Genomic DNA, 20,587 nt, shown 5'->3' on the forward strand with positions numbered 1-20,587 from the left:
AACTTAATGTGTAATTAATGAAATCAGTAAAACTTTCTTAGTGTACTTATTTTATATATCTATATGCTCAGGGTCATGTAAAAAGGGGTTGCAAGCAGAAAAAAGTTTAAGAAGCTCTGCCTTAGACAAGTGATGTCAAATTAAAATAAAAAAGGAGTCACTAAATTGTGAGAAAAAGATCCCTGGGGGCAGCATTTTTATTCAGAAAACCACATACTGATATTATCTCTACTTTACAGTATTTAATCACCTGGGAACAGTGTGGACTTCAGGCACCCAAAAGGCTGCATGTGTGTATCAGTACCTCTTTCTTAAATAACTTTTATACCTATCCTATTGTTCAAAACAAAACAATGAATACAGAACTGATCACTTAAATATTTTAGATTTCATTATCCTCTTTTTTTTTTTTTTGCGGGGGGTGGGGGCAATTGGGATCAAGTGACACAGCTAGGGAAGTGTTAAGTTCTGTGACCACACTTGAACTGAGATCCTCCTGACTTCAGGGGTGGTGCTTTATCCACTATATCAACTAGCTGCCCCTCATTATCCTCTTTAAACCCAATATTAAAAAAGAAAATTTTACGTTAATGTTTAGAAAATACAAATCCTTAACCCAGAATCAGAATACTGTAGTTTTTAAAAGATACAAGTCATATTACTTTGCAATGTTGAGTAACAGTATTTTTAAAATTGAGAGGTAAAGAGAGTACTTTATATTGAATAAAACTTTTTAAAAAGTTACATAATGAATCTAAGATTATTTTTTCGTCCATGTCTAGCCAGAAAATTTTCTTTTTAAATTATAAGGCAAAGTTAGCTAGCTTCTAAGTAATATGATACTCAACTCTTAAAAGAACACCCAAATTGTTAAATAATTAAAAGTGCTAAAGATGAGTTTGAGACCTGTTCACCAATATAGGGAATTCTCAAGATGGGGTGATGGTGCATGGTAAGGTCACTAAAAAAAAAAAAAAAAAAAAACACTTTTTCTACACAACTGCTTATAGCACTGAGAACTTAAAAGACAAAAAGATACAGAACTTCCTAATTCTCAAGCCAATTCTACCTGCTATACCATATTTAAAATAATCAATAACTGAAAGGGGAAAAGAAGGCAAAATCGAGGAGAAATTTCGCTTCTGTTAAGTCTTGACGGGAGAGGAAGGGAAGAACTTTATTCATATGAAACTTTGCTCTTGAAAGGGTTTTATTTTTCTTTCTACTTAAGGAAAAGCTTTATGATGGCTCACAAGAAATTTCTGCCATTTTCCAGAAAGTATTTCTCAACATCAGAAATATTCTGAAAGCCAGATAAATTGTATTTAAATTCAAAAGATGTTTCCTTTGACTTCCTCCAAATAAGTACCACTTAAAGTTTTGGAGTATCATACAAATAAAAAGTACTACGTATCAGCTTACTAGACAGCAACATGGAATTCTGTGACATTATTTATCAATATGCCTATATATAATACTGACTTATTCTCAGTCAAGACTACATGAGTATTGTTTCACTTATTAAAGTATTCCCCAACTGTATTTTTTTTAAGCCAAAGCAAATCCAAGTTATTATAAAACTAATTTTCCTTTCATGAAATGGATGTTGTTCTTCCCAACAGACACCATCTTTCCTAATAAAGCTGTTTTAAATTTGGAGAACCACCTTCCCTAAATATTTTCAAAATTATGCATTTTAAAAGAAAAACAAATGACTATTCACTTTAAAAAGAACTATCAAATGTACTGAGTAAGCTTTACATATGTGTGTATGTGTAAACATGTATTTAAAGTGCATAACAAATACTTACATTGTAGTATTTTTTAATGTATCGCCTGATATCCAGGATTAATTTATTGTTCAGCTGGATGACAAAGGTTATAGGTGAGGCATCACAATCTAAATTACGGCAACGAAACAAGCTGGGTTCCATCTGGGTTCCCTACACATAAGAAAAAGGAAGTAAAGACAGAAAAATTATGTAAGGATTTTATATCTTAAAAAAATGCATACCAGTCTCCTCCTCAATAGCCACTAATTCATTTTGTTGGCTATTTTTCAAGCTCATTTTTTGGAACACTTTTTCCTCTTAAGACTTTTTAAGATATATTTTCCTTTTCCTGCTATCTTCTCCATGGAAAAAGTTGATTAATTTTTTTTCATATGTCGTGTTGTTCATACAACAAATGGTGCTAAATAAAAATAATCTAGCAGAATTTATGGCAAAAACCAACTTCTTCTATCCAATCATTTATTTTTGTCAGAAATAAATATCTTTTCTAAAGATATTGATCAATATCTGCATATCTGCCCTTATGAGGGCCAAATATAAAGTTTTACTAATAATCCACATGACTTTAGCTAACTATTGGATATGTTGTTTAGTTATTTTTGAGAAGAGAGTATAGAAATAAAAAGTATTATACCACATAGGAATGTCATCCATTTTTAGGACTGCACATTAAAATTACTTCATATTTTCAAACTAATAGTTTTTTTAGATGGATAAAGTATACTTTTATAAGAGTTAATTATTGGCAATCAGAAATGTTTGTTTTATTTCCTTTCTTTTTACAAAGATAGTAAGCATATCATTCAAGTAAATAGGTTTACCCTTATTTCTCTCTACCTCACAACCCTCCCATCACGTTGATAGTAAAAAAATAAATAAATAAATAAATAATAATAATAAATCTGTGCTTTTCTGATTCAATCTGTTATTAACTCCACCCCCACTCCCCCCCAACACTAAGCAATTCCAGGTGGAAGAGATTTTAAAGCTTGACATCCGCTCTTCCAGTTAGCCCATCTGCAAGTCGTCAAGCCTCCATGCAATTAACTATCTTATTTACAGCTGTAATGAAGCAAAAGTCAAGGATTTAGCAAAGTATTGCTGATCTGTGTCTGCCTTTTCTTCTCACTTGCTTCCAAAGACTGCTTTGTTTTGATTTTTTTTTAATGCAAAACATCTGCTGTTTGTCCAAATTAACTTAAAATAATTACTTTTAATTTAGATAAAAGATACATTTTCTTTCAGCTTCAACGTTTTGCACCACTCTACTGCCTACTAATTTTCCAATGGCTAATACATACATAAGAGTGCATTAGGGTTAAGTAAGTTAGTTGGCCAAGCTTCAAGTTCTGAGTCAAGGTCAGTGATATATTTTTTGGCCGTACTTCTTGAGAGGAATGTCTCCCTATGAATTTTTTATGTCTGATATTCAAAGACAGCAGGAAAGATAACAGTAGTACCTTTGTCATAAAAGAGGTAAGTAGGATGGGAAAAGATAAGTAAAAACTATTCAAAAACTCTTACTTCCCATTAATTTGATTTAGGATAAAGGACAATGATACTACAACCTTTATTAAAAATAAGAAAAATTCAAGTTACTAATTAAGGAATTTTTAAAAATAAGTTTATAACAACTTGGAATTTATAAGAAATGCCATTTTAAAATGAAGACCAAGAGGTCAAAGGAATCCAATAACATTTAAATACATTGAAAGAAAAATTTTATTATTTAATTTTTTTGAAAGAAAGGTTTAAAAATAAACTGATCTCAATTTTTACACTATGATCTTTCAACCCATTCAGCACAATTGTTTCCTCAATTTCCTTCTTATTCAAAAAATACAAAAGAAAATAAAATCCATTTATAATAGTTTGCAAACAAAAGTAATAAGAAAAAAGTAACTAACCGAACCATCAAAAACACTATCACAAATGTTTTCAGTTCCACATTTAGGACAAGAAAATTTGAATCTTTCACAATCCCTAAATTTTTCTTCATCACTGAGTTGTGCTGGGCCACCAAGTAAGGCATCATTCTCTTCATCTTTATGGTAATGTTGATGAACTCTGAATTGAGTGGGATCCAGTCCTATTAACATGAAAGGCAAAAGAAAGTAACAGAAAAGTTATTTATTTAACTTCCTCTCATTCAAAAAAGGAATCATTTGTAAAGCAGAAACCTTAAACAATAAAACACACATTTGTATTTAAATATGGTTAACAAAATACATTTGAGAATTGTAACCTAAGAAAAGGCTCATGTCTATCACATGGACAAGTGACTAATATTTACAACTGATTTATAAATAAAAGAAGCAAAGTGAATTAATATAAAGTGGAAATATACTAAAAAATATATTTAGTTGCTAAAGCAACTGCTTCTTTAGAATAAGCTTATTTTCTTTGTTAGATTGAAAAGTCGCACATGTAATAATATTCATAATTATTAAGAAATATTTATCTAAACAAAATGGCAGTATTAAAACAGAAAATAGAGTCTAAAAATCCCATTAAAGTAAGTATGTTTACTGATATTACAACTGGTTCAAGACCAATCACAACAACCAACTCTGATTTCAATGCAGTGGTTGATTTCATCTTGGCTCAGTGGTTAACAGCATGTAGGTTGCAATCTAATGCAGTGGTTAAAATTCAGTAACAGCATTTGAAGCAAAAGGCAATATGGCTTTTGGTTGGCAAAATTCAGATACTTACAATAACTACAAAAATAATAACGCCTATTTTATAAGACAAAAACAAAACAAAAAAAAAGAATGAAAGAAAATAGCCTCCAAAACTTCAAGAACACATTCAATATTTCACTAGGTTAAAAAAAAAATAATCACTATTGTTTTATATTCATTTTTGGCAAACTATTTAAAGGAAATAGCAGTATTTTAGGTCAACAAGATTAATATACCTTTGGCAGATATAACTGTCAATGTGTTCCACATGATAACATACTTAAGTATAATTACTCAATAGTACAAATCAGAATAAATGTATTCCAAACAAAAACGTAACTCCAGACCTGACAAAAAACTAAGCAAAAAAGATTTATATTTATCTGGTCTAGAACTACATTGAAAACGCACAAACAAGCGAAAATTTCATAATTAGTTTATCTTTTATTTTGATTATCAAGAATGGCTCAATCCTGTCACCTTTCTATTTCATACAGTTTCATAAATATACTTTGAATGTTAACACATACCATGCAAGATATCTATTTAATTCTGATTGTATGCGTACTTTTAAAAAATACACTTGTTAGACAAAAATTGGACAAAACATAGGCGTAGGGATTTAACAAACTGCTGTCCTTTGTAGGAATCAGAGCTGAATACATCCAAAAGTGATGCCATATTTCCTCAAAATATCAATGTCTCTAAAATCACCAACATGTGAATTAAAAAACTACTGTACTTCACCAGTCTTTTATATTATAATAGCTTCCTATATATATATTCAATATATTTATACTTTATAAATAATTTTACATCAACAAAAATATGTATTTTATTATATTGTATATATAATATAAAAATAAAAATATATTTTATATATAATATATAGAATAATAATTCCTGTTTATACTGCACTTTAAGGTTTGCAAAAAAAATATGAATTCATAAGTAAATGTTAAAAGTGAGAGTTGGGCTATATGGATAAAACAAAGTCAGGGAACAATAACAGTACTTTCTTTTGTTTGTAAGAATTACTACCACTACTTTTAAAATAGTATTTAGCAAGTTTTGGTTGTGAATGCAGACTGAACTGACATCTTGTCTAAGTAACATATTAACACTTTTCCCATTCTATATCTTTGCAAAATTCATTAAGTTTTGGTAATGTTTTTTGGGGAAGGGAGTTAATCTTACATAATTAATACATAAACTATATTCAAAAACAGAGTGAAAAAATTATTATATAGACTTTATTAATTCTACAAATTGGACAGAATGGGAATTTGTACCAATAATATACTTATTCCTCTTTTCCTGTACTGCACCATGGTTCACTTAATCCACCTGCATCAGGGCAAAAAGCCCATTTGGTAAAGAAAAAATGAATGCTTTATTACTGCTCATATACATACATCCCCTTTAACGCTACTAGGAAGTATGCTAAATCACCAGGCCTTCAAGAAGTATTTGGAATAAACTTCAATTTATATAGCCAAGTTTTATCTTTATTTGGCACTAACAAAACTGACTCATCTTCCTAATTATTTTAGATTTATTCACAGGCTGAATACTTTTGTGGATGCCGTTGTAGGTCAGTTAAAAAAACAATGAGAAGTTTTAAAAATAATCAGAAGTTTTAGTCCATCAACAAAAGGGAAAAAGAACATATCAATGAATTGAGGATGAAATTAACAAAAAATAAAAAAGCATCATGCTATTATTCAATAATATGTTAGAAATATTAGCTATGGCATCAAGAAAAAGAAAGAAATGAGACTAGGCAATGAGGAAACAAAACTACCACTCTTTGCAGATGATATGACATATTAAGACAGATGATCCTAGAAAATCAACTAAAAGTTGTTGAAAAAATTAACAACTATAGCAAAGTTGCAGAATATAAAATAACCATATAAAACATCACCATTTTTCTTCATTACCAACAAAGTCCAGCAGCAAGAGATAAAAAAATTCCATTTAAAATCTCTGTGGATGATATAAAATACTTGGGAGTCTATCTGCAAATAGACAAATGCAGGAACAACAATATGAACACAATTACAAAACACTTCTCACAGAAATAAAATCAGATTTAAATAATTGTAAAAATATCAATTGTTCATGGTTAAGCTGGGCCAAAGGATAACTCTTGCACTCATACTAATCAAATTACCAAGAAATAATTTTATAGAGCTAGAAACAAATGACAAAATTTATCTGGAAGAACAAAAGATCAAAAATATCAAGAGAACTTAAAAAAAAAATGTGAAAGTACTCTAGCCAGACCAGATCTGAAATTCTATTATAAAGTGGCAATCTATTTGGTTCTGCTTAAGAAAATGACCATAGTATTCAAGTATTCAAAAAAAAAAAAAATCAAAATTCCACAGGTTTTGGTATAAGAATTAAGTATTTTAAAAAAAATGCTGGGAAAACATAAAGCAGAATATAAGGAAGGCAGAAATAAGGTATAGATCAGGGATGGGAAACCTTTTTCTATGCCAAGGACCATTTGGATATTTTTAATACCATTTGTGGACCATACAAAATTATCAACTTAAAAATTAGCCTTAGATATTTAATTAAGTCACCCCTAATGATCACAGGCTAGAATTGTGGTTGCCTTGGTAAGGCTACATCAAATTATTTCAAAGACCTTATATGACCAGTACGCTGGACATATCCCAGCCTTGATATAGACCAATATCTTGCAGTTTATACAAAAATAAGATCAAAATCAGAAGAGAAAAGAATAGTTTATCTGTCAATTGTTTGAAGAAGGGAAGAATTTTTAACTAAATAAGAGATAGCAGCAAACATTAAAAGATATAAAATAGAAAATTTTGATTATAATAAAAAGACTTTGCACAAATAAAAAAGGCAATCAGGATTAGAAGGAAAGAAGAGAACTAGGAAACAATTTTTCTAGCAAGTGTTTCTCATAAAGGTCTCATTCTTTTCCCCCTCCCCCCTTAATAGTATTTTTTTTTCCAATTACATATATAGTTTTCAATATTCATTTTACAAGATTTTGAGTTGCAATTTTTTTCCCTCTCTTCTTTACCCTAAGACAGAAAGCAATCTGATAGAGTTTATGCATATATAATCATTTTAAACATATTTCCATGTTAATCATGTTGTGAAAGAAAAATCTTAACAAAAAGGAAAGACAATGAGAGAAAAAAAAAGTGAAGGTAGTATGCTTTGATCTTAATTTGGTTTCCATAGTTCTTTCTCTGGATATGGATGTCATTTTCAATCATATTTATTGGAATTGTCTTGGATTCACTGTATTGCTGTGAAGAACTAATTCTATAGATTTTCATAGCTGATCATCACACTATATCTTGGTGTTATTGCATACAATATTCTCCTGGTTCTGCTCACTTCACTCAGCATCACTTCATGTAAGTGTTTACAAGTTTTTCTGAAATTTGAAAGGTCTCATTGTCCAATTATATGGCCAATTGTCCAATTATGAAGAGAACTGATTAAAATTTATAAGAATACAAGCCATTCCCCAATTGATAAATGGTCAAAGAATATGAACAGGCAGTTTTCAGGCAAATAAATCAAAGCTATCTAAATAACTACTGATAAGAGTTAAAACAATTTTGAAGTGCCACCTCACACCTATCAGATTGCCTAGTATGACAGAAAAAGAAAACAAGTGTTGGAAAGGATGTGGAAAATTGGTATTCTAATGAACTATTGGTGGAATTGTGAATGGAACCGACCATTCTGGAGTATAATTTGGAACTTTGTTCTAAGAGCTTTAAAACTATGTATACTATGTATACTATTAGGTCCATAATCCAAGGATATTTTTTCGAAAAGGACCTATGTATACAAAAATACTGATAGCTGCTCTTTTTGTAATGGCAAAGAATTAGAAATTAAGGGGATATCCATCAATTGGGGGATGGCTGGATGAGTTGTGATAAGTGATTGTAATGCATTATTATGCTACAAGAAATGACAGGAGGAATGATTTCTGAGAAACATGAAAAGACTTACATGAACTGATGCAAAGTAGTGAACAGACCCAAGAAAACATTGTACACAATAAGAGCAATACTGTATGATGATCAACTATTCAAAACAGCTTTTTTTCAACTATTCAAAACAACTCCAAAGGCCTCATAATGAAAAATGCTATCCCACATCTAGAGAAAGATGTTTTTCTGATGGATTTTGAATGCAGATTGAAACATGCTATTTCTCACTCTATGTGTATGTATATATGTGTTTGAGGATAGCGGAGTGTGTTTTCTTTCACAACATGACTAATATGGAAGTATATTTTACATGATTGTACATGTATAACCTAAATAAAACTGTTTACTGTCTCAGAAAGGGTGGAGAGAGGAGAATTTGGAACTCAAAATTTTATAAAGTGAATGTTAAACACTGTCTTTACATATAGCTGGGAAATTTTTAAAAATAGAAAAGCAACAAATTAAAATAACAAAAACCCCAATTCCGAAAAATCTGAGTAAGAAAATTGGAAGAAAAAAAATTGAAAAAACTAGAACTTTTAAAAATGAATAAATTGGGTCATTAAATAATATGAGGTTTTTTTTTTAAAAGGAGGAAAATCTAGGATAGTTTTCAGTTTAGAAGTTCTAAACCTGACTAGAGTTAAAAGTTAATCAGATGCCTATACTAAATATGGCACCAATATGTTGAGCCCCTGAGAGTAAAGGTCCATTAGGCTGCCTAGTAAGAGATGAAATGGCCCAGGATGGAAAGGAAGCAGGTTAAAATTTACATGATAGTCAACATTGAGATTGCATCTGTGAATGCCCATTATACTTTCAGCCTAAGTGAAGCAGTCTTAGGAAGAAAAATGTCAGTGTCAAATATGAGAAAAAGAGACTTCACAACAAATTAGTGAAATAATTAGAAACTATTTTTGTCAAATTATATGTTAGCAAGAATGAATTAAATGAAATGAATAAAAGATTTATAATGCAAAATACCCAAATTGTTGCAAGTCCCTAGAACAAAACATTGAAAAAAAAAAATCCATTAAAAAAAAAAAAAAAAAAAACCTTCTCCAAAATGGGAAGGGAAAAAAAAAAGGGGGGGGGGGGGGGAGAGGGAAGGAGGACATACAATCAGATAAATTTAAATTCTAGCAAGAAGTCAAAGAAAAAGAGAATTCTTACAAAATCTCTTCTATGATACAAATATACCTGTAATATTTAAATCTGGGGAAAAAAACAAAAAAAGAAAATTATATGCCAATATCCCTAATGAATAATGAAACAAAAATATTAAATGAAAAATACTAGCAAAGAGAATACAGAATATTTAAATGACCACATACTACGACCAGGCTAGATTTATGCCAAAAATGAAGGGGGACTCAATATTAAGAAAAGCATAATAACAAAAAACCTAATTATATTTATAAATGCTTTTAAAAAGACTGATAAATGCTAGAGTCTTTTCCAATAAGATCAGGGGTAAAGCAATAATGTTCATTTATCACAAACATTATTTCATGTAGTAAGTATAACCACTACCAAAGCAATAAGACAAGAAAACGAGGGAATAGGCAGAGGCAAAGAATAAACAAAATTATTGTTTTTTTGCAGATGATATGACAATCTAGAGAATACTAGGGAATAAACTAATCTAAACAGTAACTTTAGCAAAGTAGACCAATATAAAACATGCCAATACAAATCATCAGCCTTTCTATATATTACCAATAAAATCCAAAAGTAAGACAAAGAAGAAATCCATTCAAAATAACTACAATGTATATGAAATACCCGAGAGTCCACCAAATTCTATGAGTACAACTATAAAACATTCACAGAAAAAAAGATAGGCAAAAAATAATTGGAAAGATATTGTTTATAATTAGTCAGGCCAATTTAATATTAAAAGTAATAATCCTATTTCAATTAATTTACTTATTCTAGACCATACCTATCAAACTACAAAAAGCTATTATAAAGCAAAGAGCAAAGAAAATAACAACATAATTCAAGTAGAGGAAGATAAGTGAAAACAATTTCATGAGAAATAACAAAAAAGATACAGGAAAAAAGCAATATCAGAACTCAAACTATACTACAAATACATACTATTCTATCACCATACATATTTAATACAGGTTACAAATAGAAGGGATTAAGTGCACAAGATCTAAAAACAAATGCATCGTTTTAGATAAATCCCCAAATGTCAACTACTGCGGTAAAGCCTCATTATGCTGAGAAAATTGGAAAACAGTTTGGTAGCAATTAGGGCCAGAACAACATCTCATACCATGTACCACAAAAGACTCCAAATGGATAAAGGATATGAATAAAAAAGTTCACATCATAGATTAAAGAAGCAAGGAATGAGACTTTGTAAATATAGAAAGAGGAAGAATTCATGGCAAAACAAGAAACAAAGATTATCATAAAGATAAAACAGACAATTTCATAAGACAAAATTTAAAAGTTATTACATCACAAAAATCACAACAATAAAAATTATAAGGAAAACAACTTGGGATGGGGAAAGTTGTGGAAGCAAGTTTCTCTGATGAAGATCTAAATTACAAAAAATAAGAGCCATTCCTTAAGGAAGAATGGTTTAAAAACATGAACATACAGTTCTCAAGCAAAGAAATTTAAGCTATTAACAATTACAAGAAAAAACTGCTCAAAACCACTAATAAGAAAAATGTCTGTTAAAGCAAACTGGGTCCCAACTCATATCCATCAGAATTGCAAGGATTTTTCAAAAAAAGGAAAATAACAATATAAATTAACTGTAGGAGGACCAACATACTAAAATACTACTAGTAAAAGGATAAACCAATTCTGAAAAGCAATTTGGAATTAAACCCCAAAATCATTAAACTGAGCCTCAAAGGGCACAAAACCTAGCACGACTACTACTATGTATATATCTCAAAGTGTTTGTCAAAGAAGGATGGAGAATGACTCAAAATGCACTTTTTTTTGCTGCAGTAAAGAACAAGAATCTAAGAGGATATCTATCAACTGTCAAACTGCTGAGCAAATGAGGCATATATGGATGTAATAAAATATTACACCTCATGAGAATATGACCTCATAGAAAATGACAAAAAAGTTTAGACTCAGAGAAACTTGAGAAAATGTGTATGAACTAATTAGAAGTAAAGCAGGAAGGACCAAGAGAATTAAGTATACATTGTAAACAACATTGTTTAAAAAAAAAAAAAAAACCTGAAAAATTTAAGAACTCTGATCGATGAAATGTCCAATCATTTAGTACTCCAGAAGACTTAAAACATAATAATATCCAATTTCTGACTGAAAGAAAAGGGACTAGAAGTTTATGAGCTAAGACATTTTCAAAAATGGTCAAAATGTTGATCTGTTCTGAATGACTACTTATTTGTTACTAGGGGAAAATTAGAAGGGGCAGAAGTGGCAAAGAAGAATTAGGGGAAGAAAGGCTAGTAATCATGCTGCTACCACCACCACTCCCTACAAAAAAAGAAACTGAAAAGCAAAAGAATGTCCTCATGGAAGCATAAAAAGCAAACAAACAAAACCCAACCCCAAAACATGTACACATGGACATGCATGCACATGAGTACACATACAGAGGAATAGATAGGGAGGACAGCTTTGAAATTACTGTTTAATTTATTATGTAATTCAAAACAAAAAGGGATGTAAATAGAGGTTTGTGGCTTCACATATAATCCTCTTTTTCTGTTCTTTATATAAGGAAATGTTTCTCAGTGTTAAATTCAGAATAAAAAAATAAAAATGAAGGAGAAGATAACTTCTTGACCTTCAAAAAAATGGGTACTTAGTAAGTATAATAGAGAAATGTAAAGGAGTTTTTTTTTTTTTAATCACGACTGAAAAAAAAAAAACATAAATCTACAAGAAAAGGATCATTCCAGATTATTGACAGTCAAAAAATTTTCAGCAGAACTTATTTTGTGAACTGTTTCTTAAGTCTAACAGGCAAATGTAAGACAGATATTTCTTTATAAGGAAATATATAATGAGTTATTTTAAAATATAGTATTAACCTGGAAAAATGCTTTGAAAGGAGATTAAAAAAAAAAGTTTGGCGTATACAGAAGAAAAGTTCAAGAGTTGGGCTTCTATAGATGTACTTAACTTATTTCTGCTTAAATTGCTTATAAGTTGCTTATTTTGTAGTCTCCACTTTACTAGAAGTTTCTTTGCTTATACCATAATTGTTTGGGGCTAAAGTGAAACAAAAGAAAAACGGTATCTGGTGCTGCCACCTAGAGGTAGAGCTTTTGAATTTTAAAATACATGCCCGAAACAATACAGAACATAGACAATTTACTACTCAAAAATTTGGCCACACTATTATCAGACCTAATACTCCAAATCTTTATTATCTTTATCATAACATTCATCTTACACACTTTAGAATTAGCAAAAAAAAAAAAAAAAAAAAAAAAAGCAAAGCAGCAAAGAGCATACACACACACAACTGTACTGAACTGCAGTACCAGTTACCAAATGGTAATGGATAGAAAATTAAATTTTAGACTGTTAACCTCTTACATAAGTAACTACCTGGGGACAGCAGGCATTAAAGAATAAAGATGATCTGGTACTTGAGGAAAAAAAGCTTCTATTTTTAATGGAATGTTTTTGACAGATCGCCTTAGGTGTTTACTAACACAGAGAACCAACCAAGAAACATTCATTCTCCTATCTGCATAAAGAGTAGTCAGTTATGGAAACAGAAATCTGTAATCTATCTCATAAAAAACAGGCATGACAGAAATACTTTTTTTTTCTTTTACTTTTGTCATCCCTCCAGAGGACATAGTGTAATACAATATAGAAGGCTATCAATGGAAAAAATGCTGGATTTGCAGTTAGGAAGAATCAACAGGCTTCAAATCTCCTCTGACTTTTCAACTGTAGATTCATGGCTAAGTCGGTTTGTCTCTCCGAGCCTCACTCATTTGGAAAACAGGGAAAAGTTGCTACAGCGGATAGAGCACTAAGCTGGAAGTCAAGATGATTTATCTTCCCTTGACCACAGACACTTACTGCTGTGTGACCATAGCCAAGCCACTTCATCCTGATTTGCCTCATTTTCCTCATCTGTAAAATGAGATGGAGAAGGAAATGGCAAACTTGTACAGCATCTGTATCAAGAAAGCTCCAAATCGGGTTATGAAGAGGACACAGCTGAAATGACTGAATCAATCACTATTTGTATGTGGACTATCTTACAAACCTTAAAATATCATATAAATAATAATTTTTATTGTTTAAATAGCTTTTCATGACTAACATGCATTCTGTTTAAGTAAATATTCTTGGAAAACAGCATATATGTTTCAAGAACTTTAGCAATACCCAATTTATTCAAGATCTCCATAATTTTGGCACAACTAGAGTAAATGGAGGGGAGGGGTTTGGATAGAATTATACACTCTTATTCACTATTTTCTTACTATTATGAACTAAACTATTCAATTGTATTTTTTAAAAAATATATACTTAATGACACTGTTCTAAGATGAATACTATTGGTTATTAACTCTAAATATATAAGAATTACCTGTAACTCAATTTCTTTATTCCCTATAAAAATAAGCTACCGTAACTGGAACTGTAATCAATAATGGTAAAACCAATCCTAAGTTATTTGTGTTAAAAGCAAAAAAGAAAATTTTAATAAATATAAAATTCACAGATATCTACCACTCTGTTTGTGTCCTTGTCTGAAAAGGATATTTTGATCACTTTTTTTCACAATAATATATAGGAGCTTGTTAGGTTAAAAAGGTGCTCCTGGGAACCTTTTCATAAAAAACAAAAACTTATTTCACAAAGTAAACTAGATTTTATGCAAACACAGTTGAATGATAGCAAACATTTAAAATGAAACCTTCAAAAAAACTGTCATGAAGGAGTTATTATTGCAAAAATGAACTTCCTGTAAAATGTATTCATTGTGGTACTTTAGTTAGCTTGTACAATTATCCATATATATATATATATATATATATATATATATAAAGGTCAACTTGAAATCACTTTCACCTTAACATCAAATTTCTAAAAAGTATAAATTCATTCTAAAAATTTTGTTCAAAATTTATCAATCTTGAGAGGGCACTAGCAGTCAGAGGGATCAGTTTATATGTGCATTGTCTTTAAGCTAATTTTTGACAGAAATAATATTTCTAAGACACAGAACCAAGGAGAGAGATTATTCTAGACATGGGAAGAAGGCAGTACAAATAGTTAAAAGGTTGGAACATTAATGTGTATGGAATAGGGTGAAAGCCAGTTTGGCTGGACTGTGGAATGCAGGAAAGGGAATAGTGTATAAATGAGGTTGGAAAGGTATGTTAAATTTTTATTATGAAGATCTTTAAAATACAAATAAAGGACAACTTTTTATTTGATACTAAAGGCAACACAGAGCTACTGGAATTTTTTTATGTAGTGGAAATTTTTTTATGTAGTTTTGTGGTTAGACTCAAAAGTAAATGAGTAGAATTATATATGTCTTCTTTACCCTGTTTCACACTACTTCCTTTTTCTATTTTCTCTCTCCTCCTTTTTCTCTTTCCCTTTAAAACCCTTCCTCCAGCCTTTCATAGACTTGTCAACGAAATGGCAATGGGACAGGAGAAAAATTGCATCTTATTTTCACTAATCTCTAAACTTACATTTCTAATTTCTTTCAATTTTGAATGTAGACAACAAAAATTATTTTGACAAGCCCATAGATTTCACCAATCTGCCAAAATGGTCAATGATACAAAAAAGTTTTTAAGAAATTCTGCTCTAAAGCTTAACAAATTCCTTTCAGGCAGACTTTTTGGAAAGCATGCTAAAGTTTTAAAGTTATTTTGTGAATTACTACTTCTATAACTGAAAGAGTTAATATAATTCACACTCAGGGAATAGTTTAAATATTGGGAAAATTGTTTCCTATCTGTTAGAAAAAAGTTCTATCACTTAAAAGTTATTGGCCTAGGCAAATCAATTAATTTCCCAATGTCCTAGACAACTCTCTGACATCATAACAGCAGGAAAGATGTCAAAGCTATACATTAGTAGAGAGAAAGTTTTTTGTCAGAAAGCTCTCTACACTAATGAAATTCTAAGTCATTTTTCCTCACCATACCATACTACACAGGAACAAGACTGAAAATATAATTTGTATCCTCACAAAGATTATACATTATGTTCTGTAATTTCATGAAACATGAAACTGTTCTTGTGCCAATGACAAATAATAACAGCTAAAATTTATATAGCATTTAATTTGGCTAACACCTTACATACCTTATGTCATCCTCAAACTACCCTGTAGGGAACTAAGAATGAGAGACCCATAGTAGGTGACTTGAGAAAGAATTTGAACTCAGGTGTTTCTGATCTAAAGTGCAATACTCTCTGTCCACTACACCTCCACTAACCCTAGTTCTATCTTTCTCACACACTTGGTTGTTTGACCTTCAGTCAGTTTCCTCCTTTATAAAATGTAGGAGTTGGACATGATGAGTTCTATAAATTTATGATCCCGTGACCATGGAAAAATAAATTCTGGGGACTATTTTACCTTACACTGTCCCTGCCACAATGAGACTGCAAATTTAAAGTAGTTATTATTAAAATCATGAATTTACCCGTTTTTTAAAAACCCAAAGACACTAAGTAAATTTATTTTTGATTGTCTCTTCTATTGGATGCTTGATTATTATGTGAGTATTTAATCCTATCTCATTTACCCCAAAACATTTAGAGTTCACACTGGAATAAGAAGGGAAAAAACTGTACATTTCGGAGAGCAAAAAGTAAATGGGCTTCAAATTTTAGTGCAGATGATACCTAAAGAGTTGTTCTTTCCATTCAGGATTGTAGTTCTTTACAAATTTAATAACGACGTTACAGAGAGTTTACAAAAAAATTGAGCATTTATCTGTGGAGTAAGGACTTAAACAAAATGCATTAATAAGTATTTATTAAATGATATTTTTAATCTATAGCATCCAATTTTTATCTTGTACCATCATTAGTATGTCTGTATATTTTAATCAATAGATAAATAGCATGTGTTGTTCAATTTAAATAGCCATCCTCTAGTCAACATATATCAAGGAACACAGGACATCTTTGTGGTGATTAAACATCATTTTGTAATGAAGAAATATTCAGAGCATTTATTAACCTTTGCAAAGAGAAATCACAGGGTAAATTTAACACTGAAAGCTTGGCTTTCTTTTAAAGGAACACAACAGGAAAGGAGCTATAGAAAAAGAAAAAAAGTGACTGAGAAATGTAGTTGATTTCCACAAGAGTCTTAAAAATAAAAACTGTGAACTTAATAAATTTCTTAAATGAAATTAATGCCATTATTCTAGATTTCTTTTATAATAGCTGAAAGGACAAAAATGTAGCAAACTTCACTGAAGCTGCTATACTGTAATACACTTCCTTAATCAAAGATATAAACTACATTAAAAGCAAAAGAATTATTTTATGTGTGTGATTAGGCTTGTATTTTATGTATACATTTGTACACTTCAACTTATTTAACAGTGTCAGCTCACTAACTGCAGTTTTTAAAGAAAACAGATTTAGAATTTTAAAAACAAATTACAGTAATTTTATGCCAACAGTTCATACTTCTTTGAAGCTATGCACTTACCTAATATTCGCCTTATTATCAATACTATTTACCACTCCCACACTACTTCAAGATAGCTAACCTTCCCAATTATAAACTGTAATCTTTTGTAAAGAATAACTTCTTTTTCATTTTGGAGGGATAGGAAAAGAAGAGATTAGGATCTATGGTAATGTTCAAGTCCCTTGCTGACTAAGGCAAGTCGCTAAGTAAGGGAAGGGATGGAATCTAGTAAATAAGTTGAAGAATTACTATTCACAGCTTCATAACACTTAATAGCAGATGTAGATTCTGTTAGTCTATACTAACTAGACAAACCCTAAAACTACCACATAACAAAGTGAGGCAGCACTGCCAGCTTAAGGGAGGCAGATGTCTGTGACTAATATAGAGTGTTCAAAAATGGAAACAGTTTAAATAGTATTCCTAAAGACACTATCAGAAGAGTTAGGTCACAAAATAAACTGAGGTGGCAACAAATGCAAAGAAATCTAAAGTAATGTCTTTCTTCTCCTCCCCACCCCCAATATCAGTCAGTAAGAGGGACCAAGTGACAAAGTGTAAATAATGTTGGCTTGGTTCTCAGAGCATTTGAGTTAAAATCCTACTCTGGTATTTACTTTTTACATGATATTGTCCTTTAGTTTCTTAATCTATCAAATGGGGAATTTAGATTACTTAGCCTCCAAAGTCCCTTCAAACTTTAAAATTTCAATCCTAAAAGAACAAAGGATGAATAGAATGGATGCTCAGAGGTCAAAGTACAAAGGTGTACTAAGAAATGAGCTGTTTTCTGTTTTGGGGAAAAAAAAAAAAAAAAAAAAAGGCAAGATAGTACAGGAGAGGGAGAGGGAAAGAGAGAGAGGAAGGAAATAAAGGTTCCAATCCTAACTTTGATATTCAAGGATCGTTAATATAACTTCTATGTACCTCACATCAAATTCCTACAACTTATAGATGACTTGGCACCTGCTTTGGTAGAGGAGGTTCCTATACTGATGTAATCACAAATTTTTCAAATAATCTGCTCAAATGATAAAAGTGGATGGAATAGAGAACATACCAAATTTTTTGGAAGTTTTCTAATAAAACTAGGGGTAGTGATGAATTCCTATATTCTCTGCTCTGGGGAGATAAGTTTCCAATAGAACTAAATTTGACACTGTATCCATTATAAGTCGGCAAGTCCCTGGTAATGGAATTGGGAAAAGAAAGTCTAAGGAGGGATAAACCATTCAAGCAAAGAAATAGCAGTATGCTGATCAGTAGTAGGATTGCGTCTGTGGGAGGTTCTGGTACTTCCAGTCCCAGACTCAAGGAAAAAAAAAAAAACACTTATTAAGTCATTCATAAAATGAAGCGATATGGACTTAATAATAATAACTGAACAGATTAAAAACTTCTGGAATAGCACAAAGATAATGATAAAGAAATTGATGAAATAAGGAAACCATTAAGTTAATGCTATTTCTGGGCTCTTTTAAGAGGTTACTATCAAGGAAGTTGATAGTCCCCTTAAAATCTCTTAGACTCCATCTAGTTCTAAGATCTGGGTGTCACATTTAAGGAAGAATAGATGTCATTACAAACTGATGTATCTAAGAGGATGGTCGAGGTGGTGAAAGGACATGAGAGCATAACCAAGGAAGTGGATGTGCTTAGACTACAAGACTAAGATTAAAATGAGATGTTAAGTCTTCTATTATAAGAAAATTGCATTAAATTTGTTCTTTGAAAGAGAACAGCTAAGAAAAACACATACACAATGACTATAGTAATGAAATGAAAAGAACATCCACCACAAATCAAAAATGGATATTGCAAAATTAAAAAACAAATACAAGCCTCAAAGAAGAAATAAGAGCAATAACTTCCTATCACACTTTCTGCACTGTTTGAGGGAAAATGCACTTACAAGTATATTCTGGCACAAATAAGACAACATGATTTCTAAGGTCTATTTTATGATCCAGAATAACTTACACAGATAAAGAAATAAGAGTAAAGAAAGAAAGATACAATTTGAGATACTCAATTGAGTTGTGTCTATTTCCATATGATCTTAACAGCCATATTGTATTTTACAATAATTATGAAGTAACACTTGCTATGTAGTCACAGGAATGCACTATCATATGGGCAGTTAGATAGTACAGTAGATAGAGTGTCAAGTCTGGAATCAGAAAGACTCCTCTTCTTGAGTTCAAATCTGGATTTAGACCATAGTTGCATGACTCTGTGACAAATCACTTACTCTTTGTCTCAGTTTCTTCAACTATAAACTGGAGAAGGAAATGGCAAACTACTTCAGTATCTCTGCTAAGAAAAATCAAATGAAGTCATGAAGAGTAGGACACAAGTGAAATGACTGAGCAACAGCAACAAACACCATGAGACTGAATTAAACTCAAATATTCAAATGAATGCTAACAATATGGGTTTTCCTAAGGTGACAGGAAAAAATGATGTTGATTGTTGGAGGGGATGTGGGAAAAGTGGGACACTGATACATTGTTGGTGGAGTTGTGAACGAATCCAACCATTCTGGAGAGCAATCTGTTATTATGCCCAAAAAGTTATCAAACTGTGCACACCCTTTGACTCAGCAATGTTATTACTGGGTTTATACCCCAAAGGAGATACTAAAGAAGAGAAAGGGACCTATATGTGCCAAAATGTTTGTGGCAGCCTTATTTGTAGTGGCTAGAAACTGGAAAATGAATGGATGCCCATCAATTGGAGAATGGTTGGGTAAATTGTGGTATATGAATGTTATGGAATATTATTGTTCTGTAATAAATGACCAGCAGGATGAATACAGAGAGGCTTGGAGAGACTTACATGAACTGATGCTAAGTGAAATGAGCAGAACCATGAGATCATTACATATGTCAACAACAATACTATATGAAGATGTACTCTGATGGAAGTGGATTTCTTTGACAAAGAGACCTAATTCAGTTTCAATTGATCAATGATGGACAGAAGCAGCTACACCCAAAAGAAAAACACTGGGAAATGAATGTAAACTGTTTGCAATTTTGTTTTTCTTCCCGGTTTATTTTTACCTTCTGAATCCAATTCTCCCTGTGCAACAAGAAAACTGTTTGGTTCTGCATACATACATTGTATCTAGGATATATTCTGACAAATTTAACATGTATAGGACTGCTTGCCATCTAGGGGAGGGGGTGGAGGGTGGGAGGGAAAAATCGGAACAGAAGTGAGTGCAAGGGATAATGTAAAAAAATTACCCTGGCATGGGTTCTGTCAATAAAAAGTTATTATAATAAAAAATAAATAAATAAATAAAAATATGGTTTTTCTTACAATGATGCAGTTCACAGTCCATCACACTGTTTACCCATCTTCTGAAACTCAAGTCCATACTCTCCCCTAAATTTGCTAAAAGGAGCCTACTCAAGTAATCCTTGCTATCACCATGTGACC

General features: G+C 31.2%; 1 protein-coding gene across 3 annotated transcripts in view; it reads right to left on the bottom strand.

Annotated features, from left to right (window-relative positions):
* The window catches only part of POLA1 (DNA polymerase alpha 1, catalytic subunit), a 332,125-nt gene that overhangs the window by 175,291 nt on the left and 136,247 nt on the right, over positions 1-20,587 (bottom strand). For all 3 annotated transcript variants that reach the window (XM_012544449.3, XM_031959462.1, XM_031959461.1), the window contains exons 33-34: positions 3,701-3,882; positions 1,812-1,943 (exon numbers count right to left, since the gene is read on the bottom strand). In XM_012544449.3, the coding sequence (XP_012399903.1) occupies positions 1,812-1,943; positions 3,701-3,882 (314 nt within the window). The remainder of the gene's footprint in view (positions 1-1,811; positions 1,944-3,700; positions 3,883-20,587) is intronic.

This window comes from Sarcophilus harrisii, chromosome 3 (genome assembly GCF_902635505.1).
Source record: "Sarcophilus harrisii chromosome 3, mSarHar1.11, whole genome shotgun sequence".
Classification (NCBI taxonomy): Eukaryota; Metazoa; Chordata; class Mammalia; order Dasyuromorphia; family Dasyuridae; genus Sarcophilus; species Sarcophilus harrisii.